General features: G+C 40.9%; 1 protein-coding gene across 5 annotated transcripts; it reads left to right on the plus strand.

The window, feature by feature from the left end:
- The first annotated feature begins 117 nt into the window (after positions 1-117).
- On the plus strand, positions 118-17,451 carry LOC123499781 (MOB kinase activator-like 1). 5 transcript variants are annotated; one of them, XR_006673102.1, is made up of 6 exons: positions 118-324; positions 4,251-4,417; positions 4,570-4,797; positions 5,581-5,744; positions 7,674-7,810; positions 16,507-17,451. XR_006673102.1 is itself a non-coding variant. In XM_045248257.1 (6 exons), exons 1-5 carry the CDS (start codon positions 311-313, stop codon positions 7,749-7,751), a joined length of 651 nt encoding a protein of 216 aa, XP_045104192.1. In that variant the 5' UTR covers positions 118-310; the 3' UTR covers positions 7,752-7,757; positions 16,507-17,451. The 5 variants fall into 5 exon arrangements, 3 of the variants coding, with proteins under 3 accessions (XP_045104192.1, XP_045104191.1, XP_045104193.1); XR_006673101.1 differs by having other exon boundaries at positions 7,674-7,805; XM_045248257.1 differs by having other exon boundaries at positions 7,674-7,757.
- Positions 17,452-21,705: the final 4,254 nt, after the last annotated feature.

Consider the following 21,705-nt stretch of genomic DNA (forward strand, 5'->3'; position numbering starts at 1 on the left):
GAGTTTCAACACTCATACGTGACAGATGTCGTGGTTCATAGAGAAAGTGGTGGAGGGGACAGGTAGGAAATAGCACCTTCAAGGCCGTGGTGACCTATCCGGTGTGACGTCATTATCTCCTCTCCCACAATGCTCAGCGCCAGTGTCAGCCATGTTGGGTTTTCCTTGACTACGTGTGTGTCTGCTTAATCTCTACATTCTGGCGTCATCCTTTCCTCACGTTGCTATTTTCTCCGTGATAACAAAACCTGAGTGTGTTGTGACTCCTTCTGGTGAGGAAGGAGAGTGATAGCGCCACAGACTCACCACCATGAGCTTCCTTTTGTAAGTGTGTCAGGTTTGTTGTGGTTGATCAGCTGATCAGTGAAAATGTAGAAGGCGTTTTGCTTGTGGGTGAATAACAGGGCGTGGGGAGGAAAGGTGTGGCCAGCAGGCCCAGGCGGAGTGGAAGGCTGAAGCTGCATGCCAGTAAGTGAGATTATTTATTCTTCAGCAAAAGTTTTCCTTGTTTCTCTCGGTGCCACTAGCGGCGCCCCTCCCACCCACTGCGCCCACACCTGCTGCTGCTGCCTGGCCCTGCCGCCCACCCTGTAAGTCACGGCTCTGACTGCTGTCTGTGCTGCACTGGCCAGATTAGTGCTGTGAGGCTATGCACTGGCCAGGGGGCGGCGAGGCCAGGCCTCAGGTGGTAAGTCATTCCTTGTCACTGATTCTGGTTCTGATTTGTGATGCGCAGGGCACCACATTTGCTGCATAACACATTTTTTTTGGTTGGTGGGGAAAGAGATCCGAGCTTGGAAGAGAGGGAATTGAATCTAGTGTGTCATTAATGTTGAGGTGTTGTGATGAATGATTATATTTTGTGTAGAGCAGGGGTGGGCAAACTTTTCAGTGCTAGGGTCACATTAAAAAAATCACAATCTTAAGGGGCCGCATACTATATTGCCAAAAATCATTAATATTTGAAATACAAAATCAAAGGGTTCTAAAGAAAAAGCCACTCTCACACATGTGCACACTTGCAGGAAGATGAAATGCTCAGAGTACTATTTGGTGTTGTTTATTGACTTGCTTTTTCAAATTTACTAACATTTGTCAGACTGCATGAATTAATTTGGCGGGCTGCATGCAGCTCGTGGGCCGTAGTTTGCTCACACTTGGTGTAGAGTGTGTGGTCACAGACTTTTGCAGTTGCCCAAATTCAACTTCCTCACTGTAAAACCACACTTTTGCTAACAGGCCTCCAGGCTTGCTTGCCATGGAGAGGAAGTGTTAATACAATACACAAGCACCTGAGATTCATCTTGATCACAGGGGTTTTAGAATCAATCTAGTATATCAATATAATTATACTCTGAAATTGTCAACCTTTTCTTCTACATTTTTTTTTTCTTAATATCATTTGATTTAGAAATGTAAACATATCACAGAGAAAAGAATCATTACCTGCACAGATCCCAGACACTGGGGTGAGTGGTCACTGTGATCACAGCCAAAGTGACTGTGATTGTGACTATGGAGAGACCAAAAAAATGCTGCTATGGAGTAAATCCCTTAAAAGTAGTGAACAAACAGGGAATATCCTACCCCATATTCCTACTACACTGTCCTATCTCTTTAAAGTCACAGGCCTTGCTAATTGTGGACTCTGTCCTCCAATGTTCCCTTTGCACTATCCTGACTGGAAAAATTTCAGTTTAACTCAGTACAGCTTATATTTTTTCCCGGCCTTCCGAGAGGCCCTACGGACTCCACTGTACACTGTATCACTCTTTGTTGTGAAGCAGTGTGTGTAGGCTCCTTTGCCATATTAAGATCTAATGGTGTTTCATTGTATGTACAGTTTCTTTGAGTGGGATGCAGGGATGCAGCACACCTTCCAAGGGTTGTGGGTGTAGGCACTGACAGTGTGGATAATTAATTGCATGGGCCAGTTTTATAAATCTAATTGTCATAGAGAAGAGTATTTTTCTCTCATTCCTCACTCAGCAGGGCTTCCTTATTACCATTTTGATGGGGGGGGGATGAGAGGAAACAGCTATAGGGAGTTGAGTTTATTCCTGACCAGTTTTGCTTGTGGCTTCTTCAGAAGAACTGATGTGACCCCAGTCATGGCCCTTCTTTATACTCGTTCATTGGTGACTCAGGATGCACTACCAAGTAAAACTTGGTTGATGATTGGTTGAGGTGTGCAAAATATTGCACTTCAGACAGAAGGGCAGCCCTGACAGTATAATATACCAGATACCATGAAGTGGTTGCAATGTGAGCAGAGGGCTTGACACTAGGCTGAAGGAACACTGTGCTGACATGAAACACCACCGCATATCCAGCACCCTGGGGCCTGTTCTAGGCAGGCTTATGTCCCTTTTTCACCCTACCGCTGTCTGGGACTTAGTTACTCAGAAATTTGTGCGGCAAGAGTCACCAGCCAATAGCATGTGGCACCATCCAAAACGGCTGCCCAGAGGAAATTGTCAGATGTCACTTGAGCATCCTTTTATGATTCTATCATAGACACTGTAGATATTATTCATAGAAGAAATGAAGATGTTAAATACTGAGGAGAGAGGAAAATAGAGGTCACAAAGTCGTGTGAGATTCAGTGATTACTATATAAGGATGAATGCAATTGATTCAACAATCAGATTTTACCTCCCACGGGGGTAGACGTACTACCTCCTGAGGCTTTGCGGGGCCAGAGAGTGCAAAATATCATCAAACCTTGTTGATGTACCCTTTCCCCTTGCTATGGTTGATTTTTTTGTCAAGTGACCTTTATGTTTAAGATATGTACTGTGCCTTGGCTGCACCTTAGAATAAGGCCATGGTGGATAACATTGGACTAACCACAAAAAAGAAAAAGGCCGTGGAAGCAAGCAGGGAAAACATAAACAAGAGGACAGGGGACATCGTGTGGGTGATGCCAGCAGCGGTGGCGTAGGGGATAAGGTGGTGAGCGTGGGATCGGGCAGACGTCCACGTGTAGGTTCGAATCCCACCACGTACAGCCTTAAAACACTTTGCCATTTGTCGAGTGGGTTAAAGTTACCTACATATCACCATGATACCCAGGTTCTAGGTGGTTACACTCAAGATGAGCTTGGGTGGTGATATGGGCCCTAATATGGGTACCACTACAGATAAAATTGCCTGCGCCACTAATGGGCGGAAGCTGAACAGCACTTCCCTTACACTCTTCAAGTGTGCCTACAGGCGCTATAGGCCTTACCGTAAAAAAAAAAAAAAAAAAAAAAAAAAGTATGTCTCCAAAAGTTGTGGATAGGTGACACAGAGCTACGATTGCCATATGTCCAGATTTTCTCGGACATGTCTGGAATTCACGTCTCAAAATCTGCGTCTGGGAGGATTTTTGAAATTCCTCAATTGTCTTTAATTTAAGCTTCCATCAATAACTGTTTAAAGATGTGTCATATTTCTATAGATTGAAATAGTGGGAGAGAGGAAGGAGGAAGGGTTGACCGGGTGGCAGCTGCTTTAATCTGGTTTCACTCAAGACCAAAACGTGTATGGGGCTGGGGTCTTGTATAGAGTCAGTGCTCCCAGCCTTCCCTTTGACACATGATGTCTCATTTTGCATGCCAGTCTTTTCTCTTTAACCTGCATTGGTATTGGCATCAGCTTAGGTTATTGTTTGCTTGTTTGTGGCCTTCTAATCTTATTATTGCAGCAAAAATAAATAAATTGACTTTTTTTTAATCAATTTACATGTATTCCAATATTATATCCCATGTTAGCAAAGATGTCCTGAATTTTGTTAGTTAATATATGGCAACCCTACATAGAGTGCACTCCAGGCAATCAGAGACCGAGCCAAACTCAGCCACCACTAAACGAGTATAAAGAGCGACCATGACAAGGGTCATCTCAGTTCCCTTGAAGAAGCCACAAATGAAACTGGTCTGGAATAAACTCAACTCCCTACAGCTGTTTCTTTTCACCTCCCCCATCAACCTGTTTACATGTCTATACATATCATCTTGAGATTTGTCTTGTAATAATTAGTGGAAGGATGGTAATTTTACAAAGGGATGTGTTTGGTACTTGTGTTAAGTATCAGAAATATGATGTGATGCAATTGTTTTGATAAGTTTTAATAGGAAAAAATGTTTTTATCTATATCTTAGCATTGTAGACTTTTGTGGTTAGTGATAACATAAATGAAAACTGACTCAGGTAGCTTTGTTGCCTTTGTGGTTGGCTAGTACAGAACTCTCCCATTTCTGCAGTGGGAGCCGGGCAAGCAAGACCTTCAAACCCAAGAAGCACATCCCAGAGGGCACCCACCAGTATGACTTGATGAAGCATGCAGCCGCGACGCTGGGTTCTGGCAACCTGCGCTCGGCTGTCATGCTTCCTGAGGGAGAGGACCTCAATGAATGGGTTGCTGTCAACAGTAAGTAAAGGAGTGTTTGGTGTTAAAGATGATGTTTCTAAGTATTAAAGAGGTAGGTGTATTGTTTGATGTTAGTGATGTTATAATCTTTGTCTTTAGCTATAATGTTAAAATCTTTACCATTATCTTGACATGACAAATTTTCCTTTCAGCTGTGGACTTCTTCAATCAGATCAACATGCTGTATGGTACCATAACAGAGATGTGCACTGATGAGTCCTGCCCTGTGATGTCTGCTGGGCCCAAGTATGAGTACCACTGGGCTGATGGGCAGACTGTTAAAAAGCCCATCAAGTGCTCTGCCCCCAAGTATATTGACTACCTCATGACGTGGGTGCAGGACCAACTGGATGATGAAACACTCTTCCCCTCAAAGATTGGTAAGACAACAGTCCAGTAGTGAGTACACTTAGTATTGACTGTAATGGAGCCACCCTTACTTGGTAGCTACGCTTTGAACGTTGGCTGAACCTCTCTGTGGTGTTGCTACCTCAACCCTGGAGTGAGCTTAGCAGTCCTGACCATGGGCAGCAGGTACAAATACTAACCCGCCACAGGTCACATGTCAAGGACTGTCTATGTGCGTTGCCAAGTGTAATGGAAGATAAGCAGTGTCGTTCTTCCATCTCTGAATTGAAAATGGTTCAATGATATGAAATATTATGATTTAAGGCAAATTCAAGCAAAAGATTAAAGTGTGAGTGAGGGAGAAAGAGATTGCTGTGTGTGTGTTGAGTGTTAATGTGACATTGGTGTGGGACGGGTGCAGCCAACAGCCAAAGTATGTACAAAGTTGATCTGGTTTGACCGTAGTATAATGAGCAATGGTTCACCTTGACTACAACAATAGAGTCAGACTAGTTGTCTGGATGAGATCCTTACTTGGAGAAGAAGCAGTTTTATTTATGAGGTATTCTGGGGATGAACAACACATTTCAAACAACAGACATCTTTGTTCACTCTATATCTCCTATTAATGAATGAATTTTCATTTTGAGTAAGTTTAGTGAGAGAGCCATGCTGTTTCTTTTCCAAAGTGGGAAGACCAGACAGCAATAGATGTTAAAGACTGCATTAATTTTGTTTCCATGCATCTCAACCTCTTCCCCTCTCATTAATGCTGCTCACAAGCATGTCCGTTTATCTGACTCTTCTTTTTTTAGGTGTACCATTTCCAAGAAACTTCCAGAGCAATGCCAAGACCATACTGAAGCGACTCTTTCGGGTTTATGCACACATCTACCACCAGCACTTCTCTGAGGTGGTTCAGCTGGGGGAGGAGGCCCACCTCAACACCTCCTTCAAACACTTCATCTTCTTTGTTCAGGTGAGGGAGAGGAAATGAGTTGGCAGGTTACCAGTGCCCTTGTTTGACTCAAAGATGTGAGGTGATTGATTACAGATGCTTTCCAGATTTTCCTATCAATTTCATCATTAGACAAATAGTTATTATAATTAATTTTGATATACTTGCAACTCCAGTGTTTCCCACATATCTGAAAAGTACAGTACAGGTACCAGACCCTTATCAAACAAATCTGTTTTCGAACAAAATTTTGAACTGAAAAATTGCTTTGGTTGTTTTATCATAATTCCATTATTGGACAACATTGCTTTATTGCAAATGATAAAAGACAAGGCAAAAGCTATTGTTTATTACTAATATATAATTCCTATAAGTATTATTATTGTTTTTATGTAGTTGGAGAAGAGATTTAATGGGTAAAACAATAGTTCAGACTTTTGATAAGGTAACCTCAATATAAAACAAACAGTTCTCATACATAATTCAGGAGTGCCATATGTGACGGGTTATAAAATGCACCTCACTTTGGTAAAAAAAAAAAAAAAAAGTGGGTTTAACTTCTGAATATGAAGTGAAGGCTACTATCTGATATATGAAGTCCTCTCATATTTATTCATATTCATAATAGGCTCCAATATTTTACATTAAAAAATCTTAATATTTGCTGGAACCTGCCAATGTTGGTCCTTAGACTATTCCTGCTTGTAAGGTGTAAATGATTATGGTATTGGCAGTGACATTGTCAGAGCCCAGAGGAGGAATAAGGTTTATACTTTTTTTTTTTTTTTCTAATTTTTTTTTTATCTTCCATATGTAATTCTTGTTATAATATTTTAGTACATTTTCAAAGCATAAAGATTTATGAAAATAGATTTATGTCAAGGAATAATGGCATCATACTAAGGAAGGTGGTGAATGTTGAGTGTGTTGTCGGGTTTTGGTGCATAACCGACCATGAGTTTTTGGTGTACTGCATGCAATGAAAGTATTCTCTCATAGGTAATTTCTTCCCGACTGATTTTATTTTGTGTGAATTACCAGTAAGTATGACCTGTTGTACAATATTACCTTACTGAAAAGAGTTGTTTTTGAAATGTAGAAGCAATCTTCAGTTTCTTTACATGTGTGAAAATGTTTGTGCCACTATTGTCATAGACTTTGCACTAGCCTCTGCCTCAAAGGTGAACCTTGGCCTTATAATATGAAGGCTGATTTTCTTAGATCATACTTTTGGAAAAGGGTAACCAACCATTCAATACAGTAATCCTGAGTCACCTGTGGCTCCCTCGATGACCTACAGCGCCATCACCACTGCACTGCTGCATCCTCCTTGTAGCCTCTCTCAGCAGCAAGATGTTTGAGTGTTATGATCAGCTTCACTTTGGGAGTGGGTGGGTTGCGCCTCTGTGTCACTGTGTAAGGTTTCCCTCACTAGATTGGTGATGCTGAATATGAGCATGATCTAAACAGTGTCTTCTGATGAGTTTCATGTCTCTAAATTCACTCACATGATCAGTAATATCTGATGTGGAATGACCATCTTGGCTATGAAAGTATCTGTCATGAGCTGCCAAGACAGTGTGCCTTGGTGCCTAAGAATTTTATATTGATTCCTATATAGAAAATAATTTCAATTTCATAACATTTATGATTTCACACAGCTTTCAGGAACAAATTAAATTTGAGAACTAAGGTTTCACATTATTGTGTGCAAGATTCTAAAATCTATGAGTACTTTATGCACAATAGGAACCAATTCTTTTATAATATAGTTTATGATCTAAGAGCCTTAGTGTACTGAACTGAGTTGTACATATTTGTTACAGTTCATACAAATGACCAGAGAAATATAAAGAAATCTGTGTTTATGTACCAGAATGAGATACCTCTTCAATAGGGCAGCCAAAGAAAAGATTGTGCCTTGTCTCATAACCTGTCTGTTGATTTCAGGAATTTCAGTTGATAGAGCGGAAGGAGCTGGCACCCCTTCAGGAGTTGATCGACAAACTCACTGCCAAGGATCGATGATTCTAAGTGAGAGAAGTATCCGTCTTGCTTGGAGGCTTGAGAGCATGGAGTGAAGTAAGGTTGGGGAATACTGTATGTTGTAAAAGAGTATTAATCTTTACTTCAGAAGTCAGCTTTTAATGTGAAGTTTGTGAGAGTTGCTGTCTGACTTTAATAGAATGAAAAACTTTGTGCTGTTATGATTCATTAAAACTCTGTATTAGAATTCAGCAATCTTACGAAGGGAAAGGTTTATCTTTCTGACATGCCTCTGTGTAACAAGATAACTAACTGTAGGCAACCAGCTTGACGTGTTTGTGGAGGTGGTACGATTATGTACGTAAATAATTCAAACAGGATGTTGAACTGATAACACATTGTTGTCATATCTTTTATGATTAAAGGAAATACTAGTTTGGGCAAGTAACCCTCCCTTTAAATGGGAGTAAACACTTACAGATGCCTTAACTCTGTGCATTTTCCCCATTCTTTGTTGCTGGCAAATTGGGCCACTTGGGTAATACTTGAATGAAGAGAGGCCAAAAGCAGCAAGTAATACCATGCTGTGCTTGACCTTAGCAGCCAGTAAGCTTTATGTTTCAGTTTTAAACATACTTGCTTCTGCATTCATTGGCTTTGGTTTTTGAAGCTTTGTGGCAGACAGAATTCATTGCTTCAAGTATGTAGTAGATGGGAATTGCACAGTATGAAGGTTGAGTATTGAGTAATCCATAGGAAGCTTTCATTTGCTTCATGGAAGTTCATCACACATTGTTGTCATTGCTGCATTATATTTTAGAGCACTCATCTTGTATTATAATTTATTTCTTACTGTTGAGGAATGATTTCTGGGGATTAAATGTTGATATTTATTTACTGTCTTACCACAAAGCTTTGTAGTTTCATGTCATGTCACCATCTCATAGCTACAGGCATATTATTTTAGCACTATTCAATGTTTTAGCATTGTTCAGTCATAAACCCCTTTCCTTACCCTGCCAAAAAGAAGTAACACAATTCTGTTTAGTCATAGTACAGTGCTAGCCAACTATTGAATGAAACCACCAAGTGGGTTTGTCCCTGATAGCATCAGGTGTGCACTTGTTTCCAGTATATTTTTCAACACTTGCACTTGGTAGTCTTCCACAGAATGTCAGATTAGAGAGTTTGTATGTGAACCTGTTGGCAATTAACATTTATCCAAGTTTTGAAAGATGGATAGCATGATTCAAACAAATGAATGTGGAGAAGTTGTAAAGATGACTTTTGTGTGTGTGTGAGGCAACACTGAGTCACTATTGTCAGAGGACCAAAGAGGTTATTGACAGTTGGATTCTTTATGTAACTTAAAATTTCCCAAACTTGATGGGTGATACAAGCAGAATGCAGCAGTCCACAGTAGTAGTATAAAGCAACATTTTCAAAATGTATATTCTAACCTCCATTAAAGAAATGGCTTAAGTAATTTTTTTTTTCAATTTTTTGGGAAATTGAAAAATCTCATTTTCTTATATTTTGTATCAATGATATCAATGTTTGTGGTGAATTATAGACTACTCCTACCCAAGAGGTGCACCACATCAGGAACAACTGACAGCCTAAAATCCAGAAGTTGCCAAAAAATTACTTGGAAGATTACTTTATGAAGGTGATGATAGGAAGCAGCAGGTTTTCCCTAATATAATGTAATTCAGCAACTAATGTCAGATTTTCAATTTAGGGGATAATTATTAACTGTATAACATAACCACAGCACAGATCTGTTATCATAGGCTTGCTGTGGTCACAAGTCAGTTCAATGTTTCATCCAGCTGTCGTCCTGTTAGGCAGTTGGCTGCTGCTCTGTAGAGTCGTATTATATTACCATTACTGGAATTATGTGGAGTCGGTGTTTGATTGATTGATTATCTCATTACCAGAAATCCTTCATGCATTATAAATGTATTTTTTTGGGGCAGTAAAAGAAGAAGGTGCCTTGAGCAGACATACCAGTGTGCATGCACAATTGTTCATCCATTAGAAGTGAAATTCATTATTATTAGAGGGACAAGGAGGCAGGAAATAGCAATAGTCTGTTTATTAAGATTGATTTCTCAAGAGCCTTCTTTGCATCTTTACAAAAAATTCTGCTGAGGTTTTGTGTGTGTGTGAAATGTAAAAGATGTTGAAAAAGCTTGGAATTCAGTAGTAGAATTCTTGTGACAACTTTCCTTCACAGTTCCTGCAAATAAAGCAAAGTAGAAATGCAAACTCACCGAAACTGAAGGCTGCATTTTCCATTTTGTTGTATTTTCAGGCTGTGTAGATATAAAGTAAATAATCCCTAGAATTCTGTGACTAAATTCCAAGATTATTGTAGGATGTGAAAAAAATACCAAAATGGATAATATACAAAGTTATGAATTAGCATCATGTTGACTTTGCTGCTGCTGCTGCATTGATATGATAGGCTTGATATTAGTGCTGGGTAATTGAAAGGAACTGATTTATAGTGATAGTTGATTGAAAATGTCCATTGTTTTTACCAAACACTTATACAAGTTCTAGAGCCATTAATGTAAGGATAATTTTCAAGATTCTTTGGTGCTTAAGTAAGGGTGGATTACATTCACCTTTTTTTTTTTTTTTATTTATTATTTATTATAAGGCAGTAGGAATAAATTTCACATTCTTTATTTAATGTGTGGGCAAGAAAAGGGTTTGTGCATCGTTCACAATCCAGCACCTTGCTGCTGCAAGTGTGGGTTGTCCAGGTAGTATGCTAACCTCAGTTGGCAAGTTGATGGCAAGTTGATGGTAGTCTGAAGAAAAAAAAAAGGTGGAAGTTAAGTGAGTGGCAAGCCAGTACTTCTATAATCCAGCATCTGGAAACATGATAATGCTGCAGCAGGCTTGTGATACCTTGCAATTAGATTTGTTAGTAAATTAAATTACCTTAATTGAGGAGAGGCATGGGTAGTGAGTTTGGGTCTGTAAACATCCTGTGGGTCTGAGGAGAGAGTGGAGGGGACACACACATGCACACACTTGCACACGCATGCACACACACACATGCACGCACACGCATGCATGCCATGCACACACACACGCATGCACGCCACGCACACACACACGCATGCACGCCACGCACACACACACGTGCACCACATACACGTGCATGCAGACACACACACACACACACACACACACACACACACACACACACACACACACACACACACACACACACACACACACACACACACACACACACACACACACACACACATGCACTGGCTTCACAAGCCAGAGGACCGGGGTTCGATTCCCCGGCCGGGTGAAGATATTTGGGTGTGTCTCCTTTCACGTGTAGTCCCTGTTCACCTAGCAGTGAGTAGGTACGGGATGTAAATTGAGGAGTTGTGACCTTGTCCCGGTGTGTGGTGTGTGCCTGGTCTCAGGCCTATCCAAAGATCGGAAATAATGAGCTCTGAGCTCGCTATGTAGGGTAACGTCTGTCTGTCTCGTCAGAGACACACACACACACACACACACACACACACACACACACACACACACACACACACACAGCGTAATGTAGTGGTCAGCATGCTCGACTCACAATCGAGAGGGGCGGGTTCGAGTCCCGTTAAGCGCGGTAAGCGGTGAGGCAAATGGGCAAGCCTCTTAATGTGTAGCCCGTTCACCTAGCAGTAAATAGGTACGGGATGTAACTCGAGGGGTTGTGGCCTCGCTGTCCCGGTGTGTGTTGTGTGTTGATGTGGTCTCAGTCGTACCTGAAGATCGGTCTATGAGCTCTGAGCTCGCTCCGTAATGGGCGACCAGCAGGCGACCGAGGTGAATTACACACACACACACACACACACACACACACACACACACACACACACACACACACACACACACACACACACACACACAATGCATGCACACACCTCGGTAGCTCAGTGGTTAGAGTGCTGGCTTCACAAGCCAGAGATCCCCGGCCGGGTGGAAATATTTGTGTGTGTCTCCTTTCATGTGTAGCCCCTGTTCACCTAGCAGTGAGTAGGTACGGGATGTAAATTGAGGAGAAAAGAACCTTGTTGTCCCGTTGTGTGTTGTGTGCCTGGTCTCAGGCCTATCCGAAGATCGGAAATAATGAGCTCTGAGCTCATTCCGTAGGGTAACGTCTGGCTGTCTCGTCAGAGACTGCAGCAGATCAAACAGTGAAACACACACACACATGCATGCGCACACACACATGCACACACACACAGACATGCACACACACACACACACACACACACACACACACACACCTATTTGCAGACGATGCAAAATTGTTACGAAAAGTGAGATGTGACAAAGATTGCGAACTACTCCAGGAAGACTTGGACAGAATATGGAAATGGAGCTGTACATGGCAAATGGAGTTCAACACGACAAAATGCAAGAAAATAGAGTTTGGCAAGAGTGAAAGAAGAATCAGGAGTATGTACAAGATAGGAAATGAAGACATAAAACCAGTCATGAAGAAAAAGACCTTGGGGTGACAATTACCAATGACCTATCGCCAGAGAGACATATAAACAAAATAATTGGAGAAGTATTGAACTTATTGAGGAACATAAGAGTGGCGTTCGTATATCTAGATGAAGAAATGATGAAGAAAATAATTACTGCAATGATAAGACCGAGGCTTGAATATGCAACAATACAGTGGGCTCGAACTTAAAGAAACACATAAGGAAACTAGAGAAAGTACAGAGGGCTGCAACGAAAATGGTGCCTGACTTAAGAGATTTGACTTATGAAGACAGACTGAAAAGAATGCAACTTCCAACCCTGGAAAACAGAAGAAAGGGAGACCTGATAGCAATATACAGAGTGATGATTGGCATGGAAAAATGGATAGGGAAGATCTGTGTATGTGGAATGGAAGAATGTCGAGAGGGCATGGGAAAAAACTAAAATGGCCACTTATAGGAGAGATGTGAAAAATATAGCTTCCCTCATAGAAGGGTGGAAGCATGGAATAGTTTAGACGTGGAAGTGGTCAACGCAAGGAATATTCATGATTTTAAGAAAAAGCTGGACATTAATAGATATGGAGACAGGACAACACGAGCATAGCTCTTTTCCCGTATGTTACAATTAGGTAAATACAATTAGGTAAATACACACACACACACACACACACACACACACTTGCACATGCACACGCGTGCACACACACACGCAGGGCTTTGTTCCCCTGCTTTTTGATACATTTGAGGCTTCGTTTATGAAGTGGGTCCGTGAGGTTAGTGGGTGAGTGTTAAGCATTAGGTTTGACACTTTCCGTGGGGGTAGGGGAGCTTGGTGCCAGATGGTGACCCTTCAGTTCTACACAGCAGATGACTGAGTAGAGGCTGTCTGTGGAGAAAGAGCAAAGTGTTGTGTATATTTTTTTGAAAGCCACATTTGTATTATGGTTGTTATTTATTTGCTCTTTCTTACAAATTCTTCTTGAAATTTACTTCCATATCTACTTCTGGACACCTAAACTCTTGCCCTCCTAAGGAGAAAGAACAGTCCTCACCATGCCAGTGTGCAGGGATTGGTCAAAGAGCAAGTTAATCCAGCACAAGTACTATGTAAGACAAAAGTTCTTTGACTGGTACCATACAACATAGGTCACTTGCACTAATGCCAATACCTGTGTTATTCAAATTCCTTCAAAACACACATGCACATACAGAGAAATGTATCACAAAAATTATACTAATCCATAACTTGCTGCATAATGTATAAGAATATTTTATTTACTCCCACCTGAGTTCTGCCAAATTATGATTTTAGGGAAAATGACGTCCTTACACTTTACTGATAGTGTGCTTGTACTAAGAGTCTGTACTACGAGTCTGATCTGAGTTAGTCAGGAACATGTTTGCTGTGATAGTGTATAGGAAGCAGCAGTGATGGTAGGAGTTGCCAGCTGAAGACACTACTTTATAGATGGCAATGGGAAACAGCAATGTTTTCTGATTACTTTACTGCATTTTGTGCTTCATTCTGTAACAGACCGTTTACTGATATTGAACACAGTTATGTGGTATCTCTATTAAAACCTATGAGTAACAAGTCACTTGTTGTATCTATTGGTCTGTCATGGAAGATTTTGTCTTCTTTTTTGAAGCCTGACAAAGCCTAGGTTAACACTTTCTTCATAATAGTACTTAGGCTGGAAATTGATTATACCAAAAAGTATTTTAAGTAACAAAATGTTTTGCTTTAAAATAAATTTCTACAAACCTTCAGGTCTTCCCATTACTTTTCCAAAAGCTTGTCTGCTTAATAGGAGCAATTTCCAGTGATAGAAACAGTATTTGTAATGCTTTTGCTTCTTCACTTTCTATCTCTTCAGACCATCCCATGGTGTGTTCTTCCTTCCACTCTGAAAAGTGCGTTGCTATGAGAAGATTTTCACGATTGACTTGAGTGTAGGTTGATGTGAGAAGGGACTACAAACTATGGATGGTGGGTTGACATCAGTTCAATTGGGTAAAAAATGCCATATTTTATGTTGATTTATCTCTACTGAGCTATTAGATGCTCCTCCTGTCATGACGCCATATGTCTGTAACCACAAAACTGAATTTATTAACTCCATGCCTTTGCATAACCATATTAAGTAATAGATAAGTCTTGAAGGTTTTGCCATGTGCAGGCATACCACTACCTCACTTCATTACTTTTATTACCTAAAGTACAGATAAGAGCTGGCTGTGTTTAGTTTATCATTTGATATACATCTAAGTTCCAAATTGGAGTTTGTAATACTTCATATCCTATGGATGTGCAAGTAATATGAAAAAAACAAAAGGTATGTTTTAAGAAACTTATTTGTGGAAAATTGTTTTATACCATTTAGGTATGAAAAATGGTTTTACACTACATACTTTTTATTCCTTTAAAATAACTGACTAATTGATAAGGAAAGAAATGCTAGAAGTGAGTTTCCACTTAATTGAACAGGATGCAAGTTCTCAATATTTTCTTATCTTTCTGACTGGTTGCTTTCCAAGTTTTCTAAGTAACCATACATTTCTTTCCCTCTTCAATGTGCAAGAGTGGCAATTAATGGTCCAGCATTTTTCTTGGTTGCTTGGAAGGGACAGCATTTAACCAGTCGTCTTCTTTGAGGTCTTTCCCATCTTAGTACTTGTAAACTAAAACAAGAATACAGTAAAATCATTAATCATTGTATAAATGCACGATACAGTAAAGTTACAAGTCATTGTACAGTACCACTGTGCCTGGCTAACCTTAGCATGAAACTTTAAGTTTATGTAATTTCTTGTCAAATGAATGACCATTTTCAGTACTATGTTACTTACTTATTCCACATCGATGGATGTCTCAGTCTCTTGCACTAACTGCCCTCCTGCATGAAAGTGAGGTACACTGGGATGCTGACACATGGCGCTGCTCTCTTAAGACGCATGGTCTAGGATATGAAGGTATACTATTGGGCTGAACTGAGGTGTTAGTCAGTCTGTGGTACAAAACTCCAATCTGTGAATGGTTTAACACTGCTATTGGTGTTGTGGTGATGCCACATAGCCTAAAAGATTAAAGTATGATTGGCTTTGTGAATGCTAAACCAGGAAATGAGGGTTTAACATCTAATGGAAACTTGAATATAAATCAGTTTGCATTTACATGACTGGCCAGCTGATGCCTTGATCCCATCTGCCAGCCATTACCACTCACGTAGGTGCAGTTCTCAGAAATTTGGGGGAAGGACTCCTTCACTCATTTTTTTGGAATATGTCTGTGGGGAAAAGCTACTGTTTGTTTCATCAAGGAATATTGAAGTCTTTATTTGGCATTTTTTTCCATAAATATTCAGCATATCAGTTTAAACTTTGTTGAAATTTTCAAAAGTAAATGTAGAAAAACCAAATGATTGTGTGTATATTGTAGGCTAAAGAATAATGTGCTACTTGCTTGCTCACTCATGCCGGCAATGAAAGTGAGAGGCAAGAGCTTATAAATAGGAAAGGTCTGTATCATATTAGAATGTACACATTATAGGACCACTTAGTAAACAATGCTGTTATAGAACTAATTAAAAATTGATTCCATAAGGGAATGAGAGATCCCTCCTAGTGAAACCCTGCAGTAATAGTAATATTCTTGAGAGAGAGAGAGAGAGAGAGAGAGAGAGAGAGAGAGAAAACAAAAATCATGTGCTTGATTCAGAGTATTGAACTCATGAGTTGCCAAGGAGATTATAATCCAATCCAATATACAGTAAGGCATCTTACCTGGGAAAATCCTTTAAATTGTAAAGAAATAACATTGACTTGTCCCTGTAATGTTGAAGGTCATGATCAGACACTCCACTATTATGGAAACCACACAGCAAGAGTAATGTCATTTCAACCACTTGTCAGGTATGAAGCAAGTTATTGTGCTTTTCATAAACACTTGCATTACTGTTTCATAGAGTGGGGAAACACTGTTCCTTCACTGTGTAGTAGTAGTTATTGCTGTAACAGGATCACCTTTATTACAATAATGGGGTGGTCTGATGGTGGTAGGTGTGGTTACTTATATGACTTCATGCCAACATCCATATTTCAAAGACTACAAAACTTATTTCTGGCAACATAAATCATAATAGTACTTTTCTCGCACATTGACAAAATTCATTAAGATGAAACCAACAGTGTATAGATAACCTAAGCCATCAAAGAATTATGTGATGTTCAGTTATGTAATTTTATTTATTTTTTTTTATTTGTAGATGTTTGCTTAGCGAGGAGCTGTGATGAGCTGAGAGCTTGGGCTTTACTTTCTCTTATGATTGTTGATTCCAGTGTTGGTAAGTTATTTAGCTTTATTATGTTTTCTGTAGATGGAAAAAAATGAGGCTGGAGGAATCTGATGTCAGCTGTGGGCTGTAGATGCTACACAGTGGCAGTGAAATTCAGTTGCAGCTTGACATTTTCTTGTGAGTCTCCATTGATAAGTATATTATGTAATACCTGAATCTCTGAATGCAAGAGAAATATTTATATTGTAAAATTTTGATTCATGTCAGCATCTGTTTCTTCACAAAATGTAACACCATACACATTCATAATATGTATAAGTGTTTCTTTGTCACTGGAGTATCAATTGGATTCCCTTTATGTAAATATTTGAAAATAGATTTTAAACAAACATGTTTTTTTATCAGGTACCAAGCAGTCCATAACTGAAAAATCCCAAGTTTATGTACTTTAGCTATGAATTAAAAGATAAGCACTATAGGGGAAGTTTTAGTTTGTGATGCCAATGGACACCACACCAAAGACTGAGGTGACACTTATCTTCTTTCACAACAGAGTTGCTCCAAATCTCTCATGTGAACATAGTGATGTTCACTATGTATTCTACCAAACAAAGTTTAGCAGGATTTTTTGCAACTTGAATTTGACTAAGTAGCTACTCTTGATCTCTATACTGAGCTTGGGACCTGATATTGGCGTCAGTTCAGCACACTGGACCTTTGCAGTTAGTGTTCTGTAGGTGGCAGTGTAGCCTCAAGTTCCTATGAAAGGCACAACACATGAGGGTCAGATTCCAGTCAGTATGCAAAGTGTATAGTTAAATGTAACTATTTACTACCCAATGTAATAACCACTAAAATTCATATTTTATGAACCTGGAGTCATGTATTTCGGTTTCAATAAATATTTTTATCTTAGTTGGTAGAGTTTCTTCCCTGGCCTATGTAACACTGCCTGTTTGTAGGGCAAATAATGTGGTAGTGTGTGCACTGCTCTTGCCTGGCCTGGATCAGCTAGGCTGCAGAGGAAATGATACTGGGGTTGGATGTTCAAAACATTGTAGTTTTTTGCCACTAAGATCTTCAAAGCACTTCAAAAGACCATCCGGATGCTTGAAGCTCACGATCATAAAACCATTAGCCTCAGTCAGTTCCGTCCTACTGTTCAGGAAGAAGACGCAAGTGACTGCTGTTTGGCCAATCAGAAGTGTATCATTAGCATTTGAGTGATATCCACTGTATTCCACTGTGAAAATGTCATCAAATACATACGTTTTCATGTCTGAGGTGTCAGTGCTATGAGTAATCAAACACACACACACACACACTCTCTCTCTCTCTCTCTCTCTCTCTCTCTCTCTCTCTCTCTCTCTCTCTCTCTCTCTCTCTCTATATATATATATATATATATATATATATAATGTGTGTGTAAACATGATAAACTAGACATCATACAGGTTATATCTACGATTTAAATAGTGAAGTGTCCAATCCTGCTACCGGAGTACGGGTGCTCCTCGATGCCCTTAAGCCTTACGAGCCTTACGATGGGGAGGCAATGGCATAGTTGATAAGGTGGTGAGCGTGGGATCGGGCAGACGTTCACGCGTAGGTTCGAATCTCACCATGTATCAATGTGACACTTTACCATTTGTCGAGTGATTTAAAGTCACCTACATGTCACCATGATACCTACGTAGGTTCTAGGTGGTTACACTAAAGATGCGCTTGGGTGGTGATATGGGCCCTAATATGGGTACCACTAGAAAAATGGGTGGAAGCTTAACAGTGATTCCAATAATCAAGTAAAACCTACAAGCTCTATAGGCCCAGGACATAGAAAAAAAAAAAAACATGGCGGTCCGAAAACCGTAAACATTGCTCTAAAGACTTTCGAACATACACTTTTAGGCGAGTAAGGGAGGGTTAGGCTAGCCTTAGCGGGTGATTGTGTCAACCAACTACGACGGTATCAACATCTTCCCCTGGAACACTACGATTCCCCTCTCAAAATACGATCTTTTAGCTAAGCATGTTATCTCGTCCTAGTCCCAGCACGGGTGGTTACCGAGTCAAAGGTTTAGGGATCAACAAAATGTTAAGGGATCGACAAATGCATAAAAAAAAGCCAGTTTATGCACCTAATCAGGAAACCAATGAGTCGCGGCCACCAAGACGGCACACTGCAAGGCCTCCGTTATTGTCTGTTGCGTCTGGTTGTCTTTCGGAGAGACAACTGTGGCTAATCATCAATGCATTTTTAGATACTGTTATTACTACGTGTTCATCTTCCAAACATGATTCGTTATCAGAACGGCGTGGAACAATTAACATAAAACTAATAACAGGTAATTGAATACCACGAAATATTAACTCCGATTAGAAGCTGTAAGATTAGTGTTTAATCCTCAGGCCACTACGTGTGTGTGTGTGTGTGTGTGTGTGTGTGTGTGTGTGTGTGTGTGTGTGTGTGTGTGTGTAATTCACCTCGATCGTCTGCTGGTCACCCAGCCAGTCTTCCCCATTACGGAGCGAGCTCAGAGCTCATAGACCGATCTTCGGGTAGGACTGAGACCACACCAACACACAACACACACTAGGAAAGCGAGGCCACAACCCCTCGAGTTACATCCCGTACCTATTTACTGCTTGGTGAACAGGGGCCACACATTAAGAGGCCTCGTCGCTTACCGGGACTCGAACCCGGCCCTCTCGATTGTGAGTCGAGCGTGCTAACCACTACACTACGCGGTGAGTGTGTGTGTGTTTCACTGTTTGATCTGCTGCAGTCTCTGACGAGACAGCCAGACGTTATCCTACGGAACGAGCTCAGAGCTCATTATTTCCAATCTTCGGATAGGCCTGAGACCAGGCACACACCACACACCGGGACAACAAGGTCACAACTCCTCGATTTACATCCCGTACCTACTCACTGCTAGGTGAACAGGGGCTACACGTGAAAGAAGACACACCCAAATATCTCCACCCGGCCGGGGAATCGAACCCCGGTCCTCTGGCTTGTGAAGCCAGCGCTCTAACCACTGAGCTACCGGTGTGTGTGTGTGTGTGTGTGTCAGGTACACACCGGGACAACAAGGTCACAACTCCTCGATTTACATCCCGTACCTACTCACTGCTAGGTGAACAGGAGCTACACGTGAAAAGAGACACACCCAAATATCTCCACCCGGCCGGGGAATCGAACTCCGGTCCTCTGGCTTGTGAAGCCAGCGCTCTAACCACTGAGCTACCGTGTGTGTGTGTGTGTGTGTGTGTGTGTGTGTGTGTGTGTGTGTGTGTGTGCGCACGCGCGCGCGCGACCCACTTCTCCATTATATCGATCTCTGTATAAAATACAGGTCGACTATATAACTAGTCATTTTCATTTGTTCCAGGGACATCGTGTTTTTTCTAAGAAGGAAGAGTAATCCTACATTTTTTAGAAAAAACTATGGAAGAAAAGGAATTTACTCTCATTTTTGTTTGTTTTCAACATTAGCCTTCAATTCTTTGAAATGTGAAGTATGTTTTATTTTCAATTTTTTTTTCATAAGTTTAATTACATTAAATATAATTCTATATGAACTGGAATTATTTTTATATAATTTGACTAAAATGGATATAATATCAATTTTATACTACTGCAGCTTAATAAGAAATTTCTTGTGTACAATATTTTAAATTTCATACATAGGGACCATCCGGGCCCAGGTTTCCCTTAATGTGACAAAAAAATAGCGTTTCCTATCTAGCGTTTAAACTACTGTGTGTGTGTGTGTGTGTGTGTGTGTGTGTGTGTGTGTGTGTGTGTGTGTGTGTGTGTGTGTGTGTGTGTGTGTGTGTGTGTCTGTGTGTGTGTGTGTCTGTGTGTGTGTGTGTGTGTGTGTGTGTGTGTGTGTGCTTGCGTGCATGTGCGTGCATGCGTGCGTGTGCGTGCGTGTGTGCGTGCATGCGAGCTTTTATGCGTCTCTCTGGATGTCTGGGTGTCTGGGTGATCAGAAATGACATAATTAATGTTTAACCAATAAGTACTGGGACTGGCGGTAAATTTATAGTTTAATACAATATCCCCTATCTCTACCGTCACCCCCTAACAAGCTTGGGGGTCTTAAGGGAATCGGGGGTTTTAGGTCGGGGAGTCATATATGGGTGATATATATGGTTTTTTGAAAAATCTAGGAAAATTTCCCTATATGTTTGAAGAATTTCTCTACATCTAAGGAAATTTCCCTAAACCTTGGGAAGTTTTCCTAAATACAGGGAAATTTTACATTACATAACCTTCCCCCCTAGGACACTAACCTAACCCTAACATAATACTAATCTAACGTATTCTAGCCGGGGGTGCTGCGTCCCCCCGCATCTCCCCCAGGACACTAACAAACCTAACCTAACGTATCCTAGCTAGGGCTGCGCCCCTCCACCCACACCCCTCCCCTTGAACACTAACCTAATTCTAACATAAACCTAACCTAACTTATCCTAGATGGGGGCTGTGCCCCCCCTCCCACCCGCACACCCCGAGCTAGAACACTGACCAAACCATAACATACCTAACGTAACGTATCCTAGCTTTGGGGCTACTGCCCCCCGCCCCAGACACCCCGCGCTAGAACCCGGTTCTCTTACAGCTTCACACAATATGCCCTATCTCTACCCATACCCCTCCAGTATAAATTCATAACTCACAATAACCGAGAGGATGAAGATCCTGGCTGCGGGTCATCCTCTAATCGAGTGTCGTGAAGTTCACTGTTCTCCACGGGGACAGCAGGAGCGATGATTTCCCAGTAATCAAATTCCCAGCCTTTACAACTATAATGTCAATGATGACCATGGCTGAACTAAGCACACAGATGTCTTTGTGCACCTGTCTGCCCAGCTGTGCTCTGCCTAGGAATACATATAGCAAATTCCCATTGGCGCAGCTCGTGGTGTTAAGAGTTGGTGGCACGTCATTGGACATAACTATAGACACAATAAGAATCCTATTCAGCAGTTACCCACAAACCCCAGCTATAAACAAATGCAAGTCAGTGTACTGCTTATTTCCAAGTGTGATGGAGCTCAGTGGCTCGCCGCAGCTCGCTAGACTTTGAGAAAACTCGAGAGACACAGCACATTCCCGGACCTATTGCAGCGTCATTATTCATTTGCGGCAGGTAGTGT

Source organism: Portunus trituberculatus, chromosome 50 (assembly GCF_017591435.1).
Source record: "Portunus trituberculatus isolate SZX2019 chromosome 50, ASM1759143v1, whole genome shotgun sequence".
Classification (NCBI taxonomy): Eukaryota; Metazoa; Arthropoda; class Malacostraca; order Decapoda; family Portunidae; genus Portunus; species Portunus trituberculatus.